Raw genomic sequence first — 16,262 nt, forward strand, 5'->3', positions numbered from 1 at the left:
CAGTCCCATGTTTTGGTTGCTCAGAATATGATTATGAATGAATTTAATGTATTGATTTAAAATATTAAGTTAAGTGCATTAATACAAATAAATGGAAATTAAAATGTTAATTAAGCCTATTTAACTATGATTGTAACATTTTCGGGAGTAATATTGTGGCTATTAGATGTTGTGTTTTGTTCTAGCATTACACATTATAGACAATATTTGCAAATGGGTTAATGGTCTATAGTATGTAGAAAGGTTATGGAAGCTTAAGGTTGCACTTTATTTTACTTATACAGCTCATTTTAAAGGATGAGTGAGAAGCAAAGTGAGTAGCATCCACTATAGTTAGACCGTCAGAGTTCATCTCACCACTGTGTAGTGCTTTAACATGGTTTCTTCTTTTTTCTGACTGTTTAACCTACTTACAACTGGTTATATAGTTCTTAATATAAGAGCTGATGTAACTTAAGACATCTTACTGTATATGGTATCAAGGACAGTGGAAACTTGGATTTTAGATTTCTAAAACATGTGAGGAGGAATTTAATGTGTGTATGGCCACTTTTCTGTGTGGATAGCTCAGAGATTCAATGGCATAAAAGCACTTCATAAAGTCTTGATTTCTCAAGTGTGTATTACTCTGACAATGCGTAAAACCACCGGGTGAAAAAAGACTCTACATCCTCAAAACACGATTTTCTGTTGACACATTTTGTGGTGCTCTGTGATTTCTGCATACAATGGTTAAAAAAAAAAGGTTTCTTGTGAATCTGCTTTCTGTAACTAGACATTTTCCTACTCAGAGTCAGCTAGACTCTAAACTCCAGCTCCTGTCCTGTTTAGCTCATTTTACTCTCACAAGTACTTTCCCTTCAAAGTCCCTTATGCTACATCTCCTCTGTGGCAGGTCCACACGTTTGGCCTGTAATATTTATAAAGCTGCTCTCCGACTCCAAGCCTGCTGAGCCTCTCCTCTACCCCCTGCCAACCACAGTCTGTTCTATGCTCTATATGTGTCTGCTAAAAGCTATTAGCCAAGCCCTGGTGGTCTTCTCTCACTTCACCCAGCAGGCCAGAAGGCTTTTTGTTTTCAGAGGCAGAAAGGGTAAAAGAGGCTTGGGGATTCAGTAGTGAGCAACTCAGTGTTTAGGCTTCTGCTCTCTAATGTACTCACTCTCTTAAGGTCATTGTGTCATTTAAAAAAACAGACAGGAAAGGTTTTTTTTTCCTAGCTTACATTTATTACTAGCTCAAGGGCTATTTTACTCAAAACATTACTGGCAAGAAATGGAAGTAAAAAATATGGTGAAGTGTTTTGAATTTGTCTTCAAGTGCCCCGAGTAGAAAACTAAAGAGGTCCAAAAAAGGCTGTCTTTCAACTCCAGGTAATTGGTTTGAGTGGGACACCAGCAAATTCTACCTTATCTTCTCCATCTCCGAAAAAGCATTTGCCCTTTGTTCATAATCCTATCGAGCCCTGGAGGATTTAGTGGAAGGGAAAGGTATTTGCCCAGTGGAACTGAAACAAGCCTTATCAGAAATATCTTACACCTGTGTATGTCAGGAGCTGGGCAGGCAGCTTCTCATTGCTTTTCTTTTCTTTACACCAGAAATCTGGGCTGCTGTCTATACAAAGCTTAAAAGGTATTATTAACTACGGTATAATTATCATCATCAGAAAGAATTCAGCAATTACTTTGGCAGCCGCTAAGTGCAATAGCTTTTGAATTTACTGCAACGCCATTTGCCAATGGTTAAAATTCACCTGGTCTGTTTTAAGTTGCAGATGAAATTGCAAACAGCACATTTATTCAAATGAGCAAACAAAAAGAAATCCATTTAAAGTCCTTTTGAAAATCTGAAGAATTGAGCAGTAAACAGTACCTAACTTTTTCTCTCTTTTTAAAAACTCTTACCAAAGAAAAAATAAAACAACACTGGAATTCAGAATGAATACAAATGTGATATTAAACACAGGACAAAATTACTCCCCTGATCTTATTCCACTTTCCTCCCATGGCAATACTTTTCTGTGGTAACTGTTGAATGTGGAGCATGTCATTTTGTGCCACCCAATTTAAACGCTATACATCAGAGCCATAATATATAATACATCTTCATTTTACTCAGCCAAGTCCTGCCAGAAATGGCATTTTCTCAAATACATGCCCATCGCAGCTTGCATAGTAGAGGCGGTATGCAAGTGCAGACTTGAGTTTTTTTCCTTGATATGTCCTGTTAATTTTTAATTATGTAAATTATTTTCTGACTGCCCTTTACAAATGATTTAATCCTCCCACTTTAATTAATCAAATGTGATCATTCTTGATTCAGCATGATAAATCTGATTGTTCTAATCATCCAGTGTTATTTATGAATCTCTTTTTAACTTAGGATCTCGGCCGAGGTTGGAGGACGTGCCGCCGCGGATCGTGGAGCATCCTTCAGACCTGATTGTATCGAAGGGAGAGCCGGCAACGCTGAACTGTAAGGCTGAAGGCCGACCGTCCCCCATGGTGGAGTGGTATAAAGATGGAGAAAGGGTGGAGACAGACCGAGAGGACCCTCGCTCACACCGCATGCTGCTCCCTACAGGGTCACTTTTCTTCCTTCGAATTGTGCATGGACGACGGAGCAAGCCAGACGAAGGCGTCTATGTGTGTGTAGCCAGGAACTACTTGGGAGAAGCAGTCAGTCGCAATGCATCTTTGGAAGTTGCAAGTAAGCTGGCATGCTTGATTCTTTCTCGTTTTCTTCCTTTCGTGTTTGTTCCTTTCGGCGCTTACCTTCTGCCTCTTTTTCTTTTTTCCTTCTGGTATTCTTATTTATTTTCGACTTCTTTGCCTTTCTGTTAATGTCTACATTTTAAGCTAATCATTAACCTTTTTGGTTTATTGAATCCTAGTGTAACCTAGAATAACCGCCAGTCTTTGACAATGTAATCTGGTGCAGTACAATGATTTAATCATCTCTGCATGATGCTGCGATATTCACTGACATTCACTCAGGTTATATTAAATTATATTATAGCAAATTTGAAGACCTGCCAACCTTACACATTTTCTAAAGGACATTTTGCAAATTATCATAATCGCTCAAACGAGCAGTCTTTATCTTCCCAAATAAAACAGGAAGTGAGTCAATGGTTATATGACTCTGTTGTAATTTCCGTAGGCATTTTGAACTCTCAGCTTTTAACTAAGACTCTACTGAAGCCCTGGCTAAGTTAGACTTATGCCAGGCTCACACTGTGCGATTTTTATAGTCAAAATGTACGACCATGATCTCCATGTCACACTCTAGGATATCAGTTGTCATAATGTCAGACTGTACGACTGTCAAAAACTGACACACAAGTAAAAGACTCAACCGATGTTTTATCTCATCAATTCATGACGCGTTCCTACCCGCATTCCCTCGCTAATGGTAGCTAGAAGCAAACCAGCACAATCCGTAGCGTTAATTATTGTTCATGACATGCCTTGAAAATAAAAAACGTCATACAAACATTCTTTTTTTCTTCGTAATATAATAAGTTTCTCTTGTTGCTGTACTGTCCAACAGCCTCTTTTCAACATTTTCCCTGAGGTGGTTTGAAGTCGTCGCGCTAATTTCGTCATCAGGTTTGTACAGTGAAAAAAATTCTAAATCGCACAGTGTGAGACTGGTATTAGCCTACATTACCGTATAATTCATTAAACTGTGTGTAACTATCAGTTAACTATACGCCATTTCATACACAGGCCACAAAAAATGTTTTACTCTAGATTTTTCTTAATTTTTGGTTGAAAAAGAAAAAGGTTTTAAGAAAATGTAATCATGCACAAATGTAAGCTGTTCTTTTATTCCAAATGTATATATATTTTTTTATGTCAGAGAAAGTCAATATCACACACACCGAAGATCTTATTTGTACAATCAGAATAGTTACAATGCAATAGAATATTTGAAAGAGCCATACAATAACAAAGCAAGAATGTGAGATTTGTGATGCTGGCTGCTTCCAGGTAACAGATGTTCGATTAAACCATGTCATAGTTCTCATGGAACATCTCCAGGCATTAACAGAAGGACTTTTAGAATCCAGTGTGATATAATCAAGTACAGATGGCACGATTCGATTACCGTCATTCGATTATCGGGGTAGCCAGATGAAGTGTTTATAATATTGTGTCATATCCTTTTATTTTTAAAGAAGGCAAAGTGTTTTGTGAAAGAAAAAAGAGAATTGAGTTGGAATGAGTTTTACTTTAAACAGACTGGCAGTGTTCTGTTTGTACAACTCTTTGTCTTTGTTTACTTACTGTCTTTCGAGACATGCTGTAGCTCTGAACCGGTGTTGGTTGCCCTCAAGACAGACTGTTTAAATGCTTTACCATCTGCTGAGTGTGGTAGATGAGGGGTAATATGCCTCGCTTACTCCCACTCTTGGGAAAAAGAGAGTGAGAGAGAGAGAGAGAGAGAGAGAGAGAGAGAGAGAGAGAGAGAGAGAGACACGGGTGGTCTGCCAAACTAAAAAAGTGTTTCTGGAAAGTTGAAAACTTAGAAAATTACAGTCTTCTCATTTTTTTATGTACTTGGCAGTTGGAAACAGTTCACCTTGATTCCAAGAAATCTATTTTTCGCTCTGTAGATTTATATGACCTTCATGGCTTCATGTGATATAAATGAAGAAAGAAAAACAGCGACTAGCTGCTTACTCAACTTCTAGGGTCTTATGGGCTTTAGTGAATACACAAATTGGTCCCTTATTTATATGTGAACTCTTTTAAATGCAATACAACTATAAGTCTGAGGCTTGCCTAATAATATTACAGCCAATACGAATCTATGTTTGCAGAGTTCAACAAAAAATCGCATTGCGCTTCCCAAGCTTATTTGCCGGTTCATTTTGAGTTCATAGCGATATTTGCAGAGTCGCATTATGAGTCCTGCTAATCAGATGGCGGAATCTGATAGAAATTACAGAAAGGGGTTTTTGTAATCAAGGGTGTGTTTTTCCAAAATAATAATAATATTTACTGTAAGTGTCTGATTTATGAAACTAGCATGCACGTCCAAACAGAATAATTGCATACGAATCTATCACTGTCCTTAATATACCATAATGTTTATAACAAAATATGTCGGAAAATATTGACAGAGAACAGTTTTATTTTCAGTTGGAATCTCAAATGTAGATTTTTTAAAAGTCTTGTCACAGCATATTTTAGGGTTGGCTCCTTTTAGCGCATATCAACAACATTGTGACATAAGCTGTCTTCAAAGCCTGTCTCTAAACTTTGTATATATCAAAGCAGTGCAGTCTAAGCAAGTGACTTCTGAGATATCATTTGCAGCAAAGTGTGAAATCAAATGTCTAAAAAGTGTGCCAAAAAACTCCTTATTTAAACTTTTAAATAAATAAAAGGTGCATTTTTTATTTAGGAAAAATATTTAAACAAACTCATATCACCCCGATGAGTGTATGCATTTCTACAAATCACAGAATAACACAATAAGCCACAGGAGTGTGTGCGTTACACTGATCTAGATTGATATAGTAACCCCTTTTATCTATGCTAAAATTACTCTAACATGCACCTATGTGGCTTATTGTTTTTATAAAATAGTGACAAAATAATAATTATAGTAATAATCCAGTGTTCCATAACTAATTTTTATACTCTTTGAACTACATTTTACCATGAGAAAATGATTCCACCACACATGCATTTACTGGTTTAAGCTCTTGCATATTAATATGGAATTAACGGATTGCGAAAGAGTGTGCATACAGTATATTGAGGACTTGTTTCGATCAAGGCTCAGACAGACAGATTTTGAAACTAAAACTATTCATTTCATTTTTCTAGATTTGATATGCATGTCTGCTTTTAGAACCCACCAATGTTTTGATGCTACTGTCAGTGATCCTCATGAGACTTTGGTCATCTCTCAGTTGAGAGGCAAGAATCCTACTTATTTTTAAGCGAGTTCTGTGCGTAATCTTGCTGTTTTAGAAGGAAATGAAACAGAAAGCTATACTGTGAGAATCTGCATAGTAATTAAGGAATACTATACACAATAAGCTGTTACATTTGTTATCTTAACATGCATTATGTGTAGTTAGACATGATCTGGACACGATCTTGCTTTTATACTGAAGAACAATGTCAGTTTAGTCATGATCGTCTATAGGCCAAGTCAGTTGCGCTGATCAAGTGAAATGCCCCATATGGCGGGTGCTTCGGGTTTATTGTTAGGTTGTCTCAGGTTAATGGCGGAGTGATTGAGTAAGGCCCATGGGCACACTCTGAATTGGTGGCAGCATTCTGTAGAGAGACTGTGGGAGGGGCGAGGGTTGAACCGTGGGGGCACCCACTGCCAGCACTGGCATGGCATCAGTTAGCCTCACTCCAACATGGCACACAGCCAAAAGGCAGGTGGTGAGCAGGAGCTGAGGGGCATAGGGCTCTTCAGCTGCTGCTCGGGCCTGCCACACTGCTGGTGTAGGGCACAGGAGGTGGAGCTCATGGGGGTAGACATAGAGAGGGGATGTAGTGGAGAAGGAGGTGGGAGCCAGTAAAAGTGAGGTTCACAGAAGATTGAAGAACTGGGAGAGACTGAGAGCAAGAGAGAGAAAGAGAGAGGGAGAGAGGAGCGGAGTGAGGACCTCAAATGCCAAACGGCTCCATCTGGCAGCAGCAGGCAGCATGTTGTACATTACGGGGGCACTGATGAGAGGCGTGCTGGAGAGCAGCGACAGGCAGCGGCTCAGTGTGTGTGTGGGAGTGGATGAATGCACACAGGAAGAGACTCAGTTGCTCTGCTAAGCCCTTACATGCCATTTTTGTAAGATGATATTTATGGCAGTGGGGGTATTTTCTTGTACACTGTGTTATAAGCTTAGACGACAAGCTGCAGTTTAAATGATATGGAGCGGCAAACAGTAGCTGCTTTGCAGTAAATGAGGGATGAAAGTGACTGTTCTTGCTGGTGCATTTCTGTTTATGATCATTTTTCAGTGTTTAATTTGGCTTGTGCTATTGATGTGATTGATGGGTTAACGGTTTTCACCTGTTGCAGGATAATTTTGGAATCCTATAACTGGTACAAGTTATAGTTATGGATTGCATTAGTGCTTATTTTTAATGTTAGTGTCCCCTCAGTGGACCTCAAAGCTCGAAGCTGAAAGATTAATGTGCGGTTATTGCATGATTCAATGCTCAATGTAACGTTTATTTAGAGCAAGTCAAGAATCACTGTCAAAGTCAATGTAGTGCACAGGTAGGCAACATTAATCAGACACTTTATAAGCCAAAAAACAAAAGCTTTAGCACTGGTCAAAATTAGCACAGTAATCAACTGGAGACACAGAACAGGTGAACACATAGGGGTCGTAAACAGGAATAGGATTGAAATGAAAAAACATGGCATAACATAAAAGCAACAGTGAACTCAAAACACAGTAGAGCACATTGAGGCTTTTTGTTTTTCTAAAATTTCCCTTCAAAAATGCAATTCATAGTTGACAACCATACAGACCAATAATATAATGCATGCATCACCTCAACTCTTCATGACCCTGACTCTGTGCTCTGAAGCTGGGTTTTGCCTAGGGGCATTTGGTGGATCATAGTCATGTGACCTTCCGAATGCAGGTTATGTGGAGGTCAATGCTGATTTCCATGGGAACAGGTGAGGGTAAAGTGGCAGCTGTCACAAGAAATGCTGGGAATGAGCATGTGAAAGGAGAACCCGGGAATCTTTGTTTTGATTGGTTGAGAGTGGGAATTTCGTACACATTGTGGAATTTCACTGGCACTGACCACCAACCTGGCTAAATGTTTCCCTAAGCAATAATTTTAAATATTTTAAGGAGTTGGGTTTTTTTTCTCATAAATTAGGTATAATCAAATTTTCCATCAATATAATACATAAAAATACTCATGCTAGCTAAGCCTGTGCTAGCATGAGTATAGAAACTGCCATGTATGACCTGACACGTTCAGCTCCAGTGTAGTACATGCTGTTTCGAGTACATTTATAGACTGAACTCAGCCTGTAAAATACAGTGCAAGGTTAGCTAGGGTTCAAGAACATTGTTGTGTTTTCACAGCTGATTTAGAATGTAAGACAGAGCTATTCAACTAAAAAGTGTGAAGGTCTAGTTACATAACGTTTCTTGTTCTACAAGAGCCCAAATAAGATGATAAAATGGTGAGATCAGTTGATAGACAATATATGGATGGACTATATGGACAAAAGTTTGTGGACACCTAAACATAAGATCTGTATATGAACATCCCATTCCACATTTAATCTCCATTTGCTGTTAAAATAACCTCCATTCGTCTGGGAAGATATCCCTTAGTGTTCTTGTGGAGATTTGTGCTCATTCAGTGTAAATAAAGGGTGTTAGTAAAGTCGGGTACTGATGTAGGGTGAGGGGGTTGTGGTGTTGTCAGTGTAATTCATTCCAAAGGTGTTCAATATGGTTGTGATCAGTAGCAGGCTACTCAAATCGTTCACTCCAAACCATTTCATGAAGCTGGTTTTATGTAATGGGGCGTTGTCAGGCTGGAACAGGTTTGGATCTTCTAGTTCATGTCAATTTTTCATTCATTCATTGTAATTCTATCTCATCCAAAGACATTCTATATAATCATGTTCCTTCACGTTTGTGCTAACAGTTTGGGGAATAACCACATATGGTTGGTCTCCTAATACTTTTGTCCATATAGTCTATGTCACTAGTTTGCTAATAAACAAAGGGAAGGTTAATAAAATAAAACTGCAAACGAATTGCAGAAGCGACTACAGCATCTAGGTGTGGTGTGCAGTGTTTGAGCCAGTCTATCTTCGGTCTGGTGTTTTCATCCTGGCTCTTGGGGATTAGCAAGGGGTGACAACGTGGATAAGACTGTCTGCCTACAGGTCAGCTAGGCACATCTGAAGGCACAGAAAATGGTGAGCACCAGGGCATGCACTCTCCTCCAGGGTTGGCTGCACTCAACACTATTAAACCCAGAGAGTGTAACAAACAGAATTGTTTTGAAAAAGTCTGGTGTTAGAAACTCAGCGATAAAGCATTACTGGCAGATGGAATATTGCAAAGCATTTTAAGTTCTAAGAGCTAAGTGTGTTTGTCCTAATGCTTTGTCACACCCAGATTTTATATAGCAATAAAAATGTTGATTACTTTAAGACTGGAAGTTCGTTTGCACTAAGACACATCAAAACATTTATGCACACTAACATAAAATTAATATAAATATAAGAAACATGTTGCGTGGCTGAATTGCGCTCACACTGACCCCATATTTGGACACTGCCTTTTTTTTTGTATGGTGTGGACCGTGGCGGTTTTGCACACTCCCTGACCCTCTGTGTGTGTCCAAGCAACAGTAATGAGATCACTTAGTCTGGTGGGCTGTAGGGGTCAGGAGACTGCTGACAGGGTGGTGTCATGCGAACAGAGGAAGTTTCATCCCTTGTATAGCCTGCGTACTCAATTAAAGCGGGGACTAGAGTGCCCACCCGACACTGCTGACTGCTAAATAGAGGGGCAGAGGGGGAGGCAAAAGGAGCAGGGTTCAGAGCGAGGGAGGCAGCTACACTGAGACTTTAACAGGTGGTGTGAGGCGGAGCATTAACAGTCCCCCCGTTCGATACGAGTGCATCTGTCGGGTCGAGGGTATGGGCAGAGCATGGTGGACATGGAGAACAATATAACGTCGTTCTTTTGTCACGGCTTAAGTGTATTTACACGCACGTACACACACACACACACACACATAGTGACAAAGCATTAGGTCTATATCATATTCTGTACAGGTTCAGCTGCTGACTAACTCTTATTCTTATTCCATAGAATTCTTATTCTATAGATTTGTGTTTCATTCAAGATATTTATTTTCACCAAAGAAACGCTGCAGCTTTTAGTTTGGCACACACTTACAGATAGCAAACTTGATTCAACTTCGTCTCACTAATTGGTTTCTCAATTCTTCGGCTGTTCAGCTTTAGAATAGATAGAAGAAGTCAGCAAACAGGAAAATTGCAATAATTAAAGCAAACATTTTCTCATGTTAGAGAAACGGCTGAGATTGAAGCGTCGCATTCTTAAAGTGGTCTCACGCTGTGCAGTTTATCACTGCTAAAAAAGTGTAGTTTGTGCCCTGACAGATTCTTGCAGTAGTCACAGGTTTTTTTTTTTTTACACTCTTCCTTTGTTCATTATCATTCCCACAGGTACAAAAGTACAGTTTCATTGATTCTGAATATTGTGCAGACCAGGTTAATAAGAGTGGAAATATTCTTTCAATCTATTCTGCAAATAGACAGTCGGTTATAAAGCCTTTAAAGATGATTGCGTTTCATCAATTCGGGATTGAGTTCAAATATTAGCCTATGCTAAATAAGCCTATTTAATTTCAACAGCTTGAAGATCGTTGCAGAGAGAGGGTTGCAGAACTCTGGGCTGGAGTTGCTGAGAAACAGCAGAGAAATCACAATCAGTTTACTAGCCTTTGCTTTGTTATAGTACTTAGCGATCAGACCTTTTAGATGGTTTAGTTCATCTTGTTCACACTTCATGAGGCTGCACAGAGAGTAGCCCTGAAATTGGATGATTGATTGCTTTTCTCTTGCTGGCAATGCCAACAGCCATGAGAGGGAGGGGAAAGCAGGCAAAAAGCCAAGTTCTAGCTTTGAGTTTAATGGATACACTTCACAAACCTGTATAACCCAGCAGCAGTTCAATTAGAGACATCTGTGGTCACATAGATTTTACATATGACTATGTGTGACAAGTGATCACATGTGCAAAAGATGCAAAGGTACATATATTATGAAGCTTAGATTTGTACATGTGAAACACACCTATAACATCATATTAGTAAGATGTGATTCTTGAGTGAAAATACGTCAATCATATAAATTTAAAAAAAGCAACATGAAAATAAATATATTGTGTGGGAAAAACTAATGATGTGAAAATCATAAAGACTTAAAAGTGAAATTGTGAAGAGAAAAAAACACAGAAATAAATAAAGCGTAAAAATTTTTTACAAGCATATAAATTAACCATTTAAGATCTGTGTGAAAATAAGTCATATGTCATATGTAAATGTGTGAAAGCAAGTAAAAAAACACATGAGAAAAAACAGGCGAAACAATATAAAAAATTATTGCCACACATGCCATGCATACTATATGGACAGAAGTATTGGGACATGTGACTTTTCGACTTCCTGAAACTGTTGGAGTTGGAGGCACACAACTGTATTAAATGTCTTTGGATGCAGGAACATTATATTTTCGCTAAATTTAAATGGGGAGACTCAAACCTGTTCCAGCAGGACAATGCCCCTGTGCACTAAGCCTGCTCCACGAGAATATGTTTTATGTGGGCTGGAGCAAAGATCTTGATTGGCCTTCTATAGAGCTCTGACCTCAACCCTATTGAACAGTTTTTGGATTAATTGGAACACTGACTGCACCTAATGCCGCCTCACCCTACATTAATACCTGACTTTACTAATACCTTTGTGGCTGAGTGAGCACAGGTCTCCACACAGGCCCATCAGAATCTAGTGGAATGCCTTCCCAGAGGAGTGGAGGTTGTTATAGCCACCAATAGAGACTAAATGTTGAATGGGATGTTAAAATTGCTCTCATGAATCTTATGGTCAGGTGTCTACAAACATTTGTCCATATAGTGTACGTATTCTGCATATTTTTTTTTTTACAGATATTTTAGATTGTAAATAATGCATTTTCCTCTGTCTAGAGTACCTGAACTACACAACAAGCATTTCAGTACATAATTGTAATTAGAACTTTGAGTTAATGAAAAAGAAACAGTATCTACAGGCTTGGAAGAATCCCAGTTTCCTTTTTTCACCTTCATGTAATAAAATCTAATTCTTAATGAATATGACATGTTACAGTAAATTGCTTGAATTTCTACCTTTACCCTAAACTAACAATACATTTCTAAAAGTTACTCACATTCTTTCCCCAAATATTATACTCAAGCCGAGTACTTGAGTGTCTGTCGGCTTTTTTTTCCCCCGCACCGTAGGCTTTAGTCGAAGGGCATCAGCTGGTTGTCGGCTGATTCTGCATGTCGAATCATCGGCGAAGCTTGTCAGAGAGAAAGAGAATTCGATTGGCTAATTAGCTTAGAGAATGAGCACACGAAATAAAACGGAACACACTTGTTGTCATTCTTGCTCTTGTCATTGCAACGTAGCAGACATGATCGAAAAAATCTACACAAATACGTTAGTAATGATCGTGGCAGATGGAAACCCTGCTTGCTTTACATATTTTCAATTCTTGCTCTTCCATGTTTGGATGCCGAATACAGATTACTGCCACCTGCTAGTATGGGAGAGTTATGTTTTCTCACAAGCACAGAACGTACACACACACGGTTTTGTGTCAGATGTGCCTGCCTAATAATCAGCCTAATTTGCAGCACAATCGGCCAATGCCGTTAAATTTAAAAAAATCGGCCCGATTAATCAGTTGACCTCTAATGGCAATATTTAGATTTTTCTTGACTGTAGAGTTAATGGCAGAATAATGGTAGGACAGCTTTTAATGGCATCCCTAGCAGACAAATCATTGAAGCAGTCAAGAAGCAGAGATGACAATACTGCCCTATTAGACAGCTACACTCCATCATATGTCCTGAAATGAGGGGGCAGGATAATCAAGTATCATTTCCTGAAGAGCTTCTCTTTTCTGTCAGTGTACATTAGTGGTGTATGTGTCAGGCCTCTGGTGTCATTAAGCTGTTTGAAGTAGATGCATAAAAACCTGAAGGATCGAATAGTTTAGCAACAAGATTGCTTTAATGTCAGGACAGATTCAGAGAGCCGGTCTTTATGCTCAGAATTATTATTTGCATCATTCCAGGGTCTGTCACTGTTACTGGGTCTGACTTCTGTGTTTTCTCATGATGGCTGAGTGGCATATGTTTGTAGAAGGTTTTGAGAAACAGTTTGTGTTTGTCATCTGGTATGTTTTTGGGGCATTGTCCCAAAACATCTTTACAGAGATAAATATGATGTCAAACTTTAATTTACATGTTAGTGCCTATAAGTCAATCCCTTAGGTAACCAGTGGTGACAATGGCAAAAAACATTCTTTCTCATAATCTATATTATGAGAAAGAAACCTTGAGAGGAACCAGACTCAAAAGAGAACCCGTCCTCATCTGGGTGGCCCGGATTGTCTGTTCAGCATAGTTTTATCATTGTTGTGGTGTGCTGTTCATGGCAATATGTATTGATGGGCACTTAAATGTAGAGCCTTTTGTATTCATAAATACACATACATATATGTGTTATTAGTCCCAGTGAAGGAGACATGACCTTCCATTCAGATTTTAACTACACTTTCTACACAATATTGAATTCCTGCTTTTTTTTCCACAATTCATTGTAAGTGTATGGTGAGAAAGATCTAATATTTCATGTTGTCATTTTAATATATACTGTACATTATATCAACTCATTACACACCCCTAGTCCACCTCACTGCCAATGTACAGATGGACACATCAATATTCACGGTCAGTAAAAGATCAGTTAATTCCGCTTGTTTTGCTCCACCCAGATGGCCCCATGGCAGTAAACAGGGTTAAATTGGGACATCTGAGGGTGAAGGGGGGACAAGTGGGGTGCCCCATCCTGTTCACATATCATCAACATTTATCGTCATCCCATCACTAGATTGAAATAATCCTTTGCTCCTGGACGTTGTCGCCGTTACGCCCACCACTCGTGCCACACATGTTGGATTAGACCACTTCTATAATGGACTTATTGTTGTCAATATCTGCAAACAAAAAGAGACACGTTTGGGGGTTTTAGGGGCTTCAGTTTCCTGGTCATAAAAAGAACAGCTTCCTTTCTTCCCTCCTCTTTTTGTGCATTTTGCATCCCTTCGTTATTGCCACATTTGTTCTTTGTTCAGCTGTTAATAGCGTAGCCTTCTGTGCAGTATTATTGTGATAATCAGTACAGTTGAGTGTGTGTATCTTTATTTGCTTTCAACAGTTGACCGTCTGTAGAGCAAACCCCATCTTCCTGAACCAGCCCACTTTGAAGTGGTATTGGGATTTTGAGATCTTTGAATACAACTAGGGAACTACAGCAAGGAAAGTTTACTCACAGACTTTCTAATCGAGATGTCTACCTCCTCTTCAAAGACATGAAAATGTGAAGCTTGTCAGTGTCGATTAGAGGAAATATTTTTGCTCAGATTATTTATGCAGAAGCATAAAACTTTTTGGCCCTCAAGTAAAGCTAAAGTGAGTAACTATTGTGAGAGAGCTTGAATTTTTAATGATCTGCTGCAACCTGTGAGATAAAGGTTTGTTGTATGTAACAAACATTTTACCTTTGGGGTCAGTATTCAAATTTTATCACAAGGTAACTGTTGGTTGTATTACCACTGTAAACCAGAGCTGAGCTGACACAGGATGCCAGAGGAATTTTGGGAGGTTAATTTAGCGATGCAGGAGTTTTGAATGATGACGATGCTCTCATCCTATTTCTTTTCCCCAGAATATGTCAGGTGTTAGATTTTGTTTTAGCCTGTATCAACTTTACCCTTGTTTTTGGCTGACAGAAGTGAAACCTGATGTGGTCATCTTCTTTTCTAACTCATCAACCTGAGGGTTCACCATGTACCATGTTGTAATAGTGATTATATTTCAGTTATAATATCAACTGAAACCAGTTTGGCTACTCTCCTCTGACCTCTCTTATCATTAAGACATTTGCAAAATGGCAGAATTTGATGTTTTTTATCCCAGTCTCACTTATAACCATGCACTTGCCAATGTTTTAGTCAGCTGGAAACCTGATTGGTCTAAACAGTGGCAGCTAATGTAACATATTAACACATGACCAGCTAGTTATCTAGACATTGCAATAATACATTTGTGTATTTTTGTTGTAAAATGTATTAATGGTGTTATTGGGAAATATACAGTTTATTGTATTTTGATTCCCTAAGTTTATTATCAATCTGGAAGAAATATTTTCTTTTTTTTGAGATGATCTTATCACCCATCAGTGGCAGAGTGTGTGGCACACTGTACTCGCATTAAGGAGAAGGTGTGAGGATTAACCTCTCTCCCCTGCACTCCACAGAATACTGAGCTTGAGACACAAGCAGATTACTGGCCTGGCACAGAGAATCAAGGTGTGTGTGTTTGTGTGTGTGTGTGTGTGTGTGTGTGTGTGTGTGTGTGTGTGTGTGTGTGTGTGTGTTTCACCTCTCACTGAAGTGACTTAAATATAACTCCTACCTAATGAGGAGACAGACTGAGCAAAGCAATACTTGCTGACATGTACTAGTAAAAGTGCATATTCAGGAGTTTGCCAGGAAATATATCAAAATGTATTTTCATGCATAATCAAATTCACATCAAATGTTAGTGTTCTGGTACATGATTGCTAACACTAGCAAAAAAAAAAAGGCAAAATTACACTTTCTGGTCTTCAAAGTATATATGTATACATGTATGTATGTATAACCAACCAAGACCTTACTAGCATCTACAAAAGACAGATGAATAGTTCTGTCTAGAAATTTATCAGTCAAAATTGTTTTAGAGCTACATTTTATTCTTAGATCAATACTATGCTACTTACAAACTGTTCACAAACCAGTAAAATGTCAGAATCACATAAGCATGATATCAGCATAAAAGCATTTTAAACAGCGAAGTACGTTGATACAAATTCTGTACTGATTTATTAAATAAACACTACAAAATATTTATTAATTCATTGTCAGTACTCATTGTATCCAATCTATTTTGTCATGGTCGTACTTTGCCGGGACAGTGAGTAAACACCCTGAAAGGGATGCCAGTCCATCACAGGGCACCATGCACATACAAACCAGAGAACATTAAGGAACGTCGCTCTGGATAAGGGCGTCTGCTAAATGCCACAAATGTAAATGTAAATGTAAGGAAATTAAACTTTGAATCAAATCCGAGATCCCAGAGCTGTTTTATTTTGTCTTTGAAAACAATTGACCAGAAATACATAATGTACAATATGTACTCGTTTCATATGAAAGAAAAGGCAACTTAATTTTCATTCTCAAATTTGTATGTTTATGACTGTAAAATAAAATTAAATAAAAGCAGACTTTAAAAATGATGAAATCTCTTTTTCTTTTTAACTGTATTCTCATGTTTAAATGAGAGTGTGCTATGCCTCAGGCAGTGGCTCAGTGATTTTCAGTGTTTGGGT

General features: G+C 38.5%; 1 protein-coding gene across 2 annotated transcripts in view; it reads left to right on the top strand.

The window, feature by feature from the left end:
• The window catches only part of robo3 (roundabout, axon guidance receptor, homolog 3 (Drosophila)), an 80,056-nt gene that overhangs the window by 9,513 nt on the left and 54,281 nt on the right, over positions 1-16,262 (top strand). For both annotated transcript variants that reach the window (XM_046861355.1, XM_046861354.1), the window contains exon 2: positions 2,383-2,709. In XM_046861355.1, coding sequence (XP_046717311.1) covers positions 2,383-2,709 — 327 coding nt within the window. The remainder of the gene's footprint in view (positions 1-2,382; positions 2,710-16,262) is intronic.

This window comes from Silurus meridionalis, chromosome 11 (assembly GCF_014805685.1).
Source record: "Silurus meridionalis isolate SWU-2019-XX chromosome 11, ASM1480568v1, whole genome shotgun sequence".
NCBI classification, from domain to species: Eukaryota; Metazoa; Chordata; class Actinopteri; order Siluriformes; family Siluridae; genus Silurus; species Silurus meridionalis.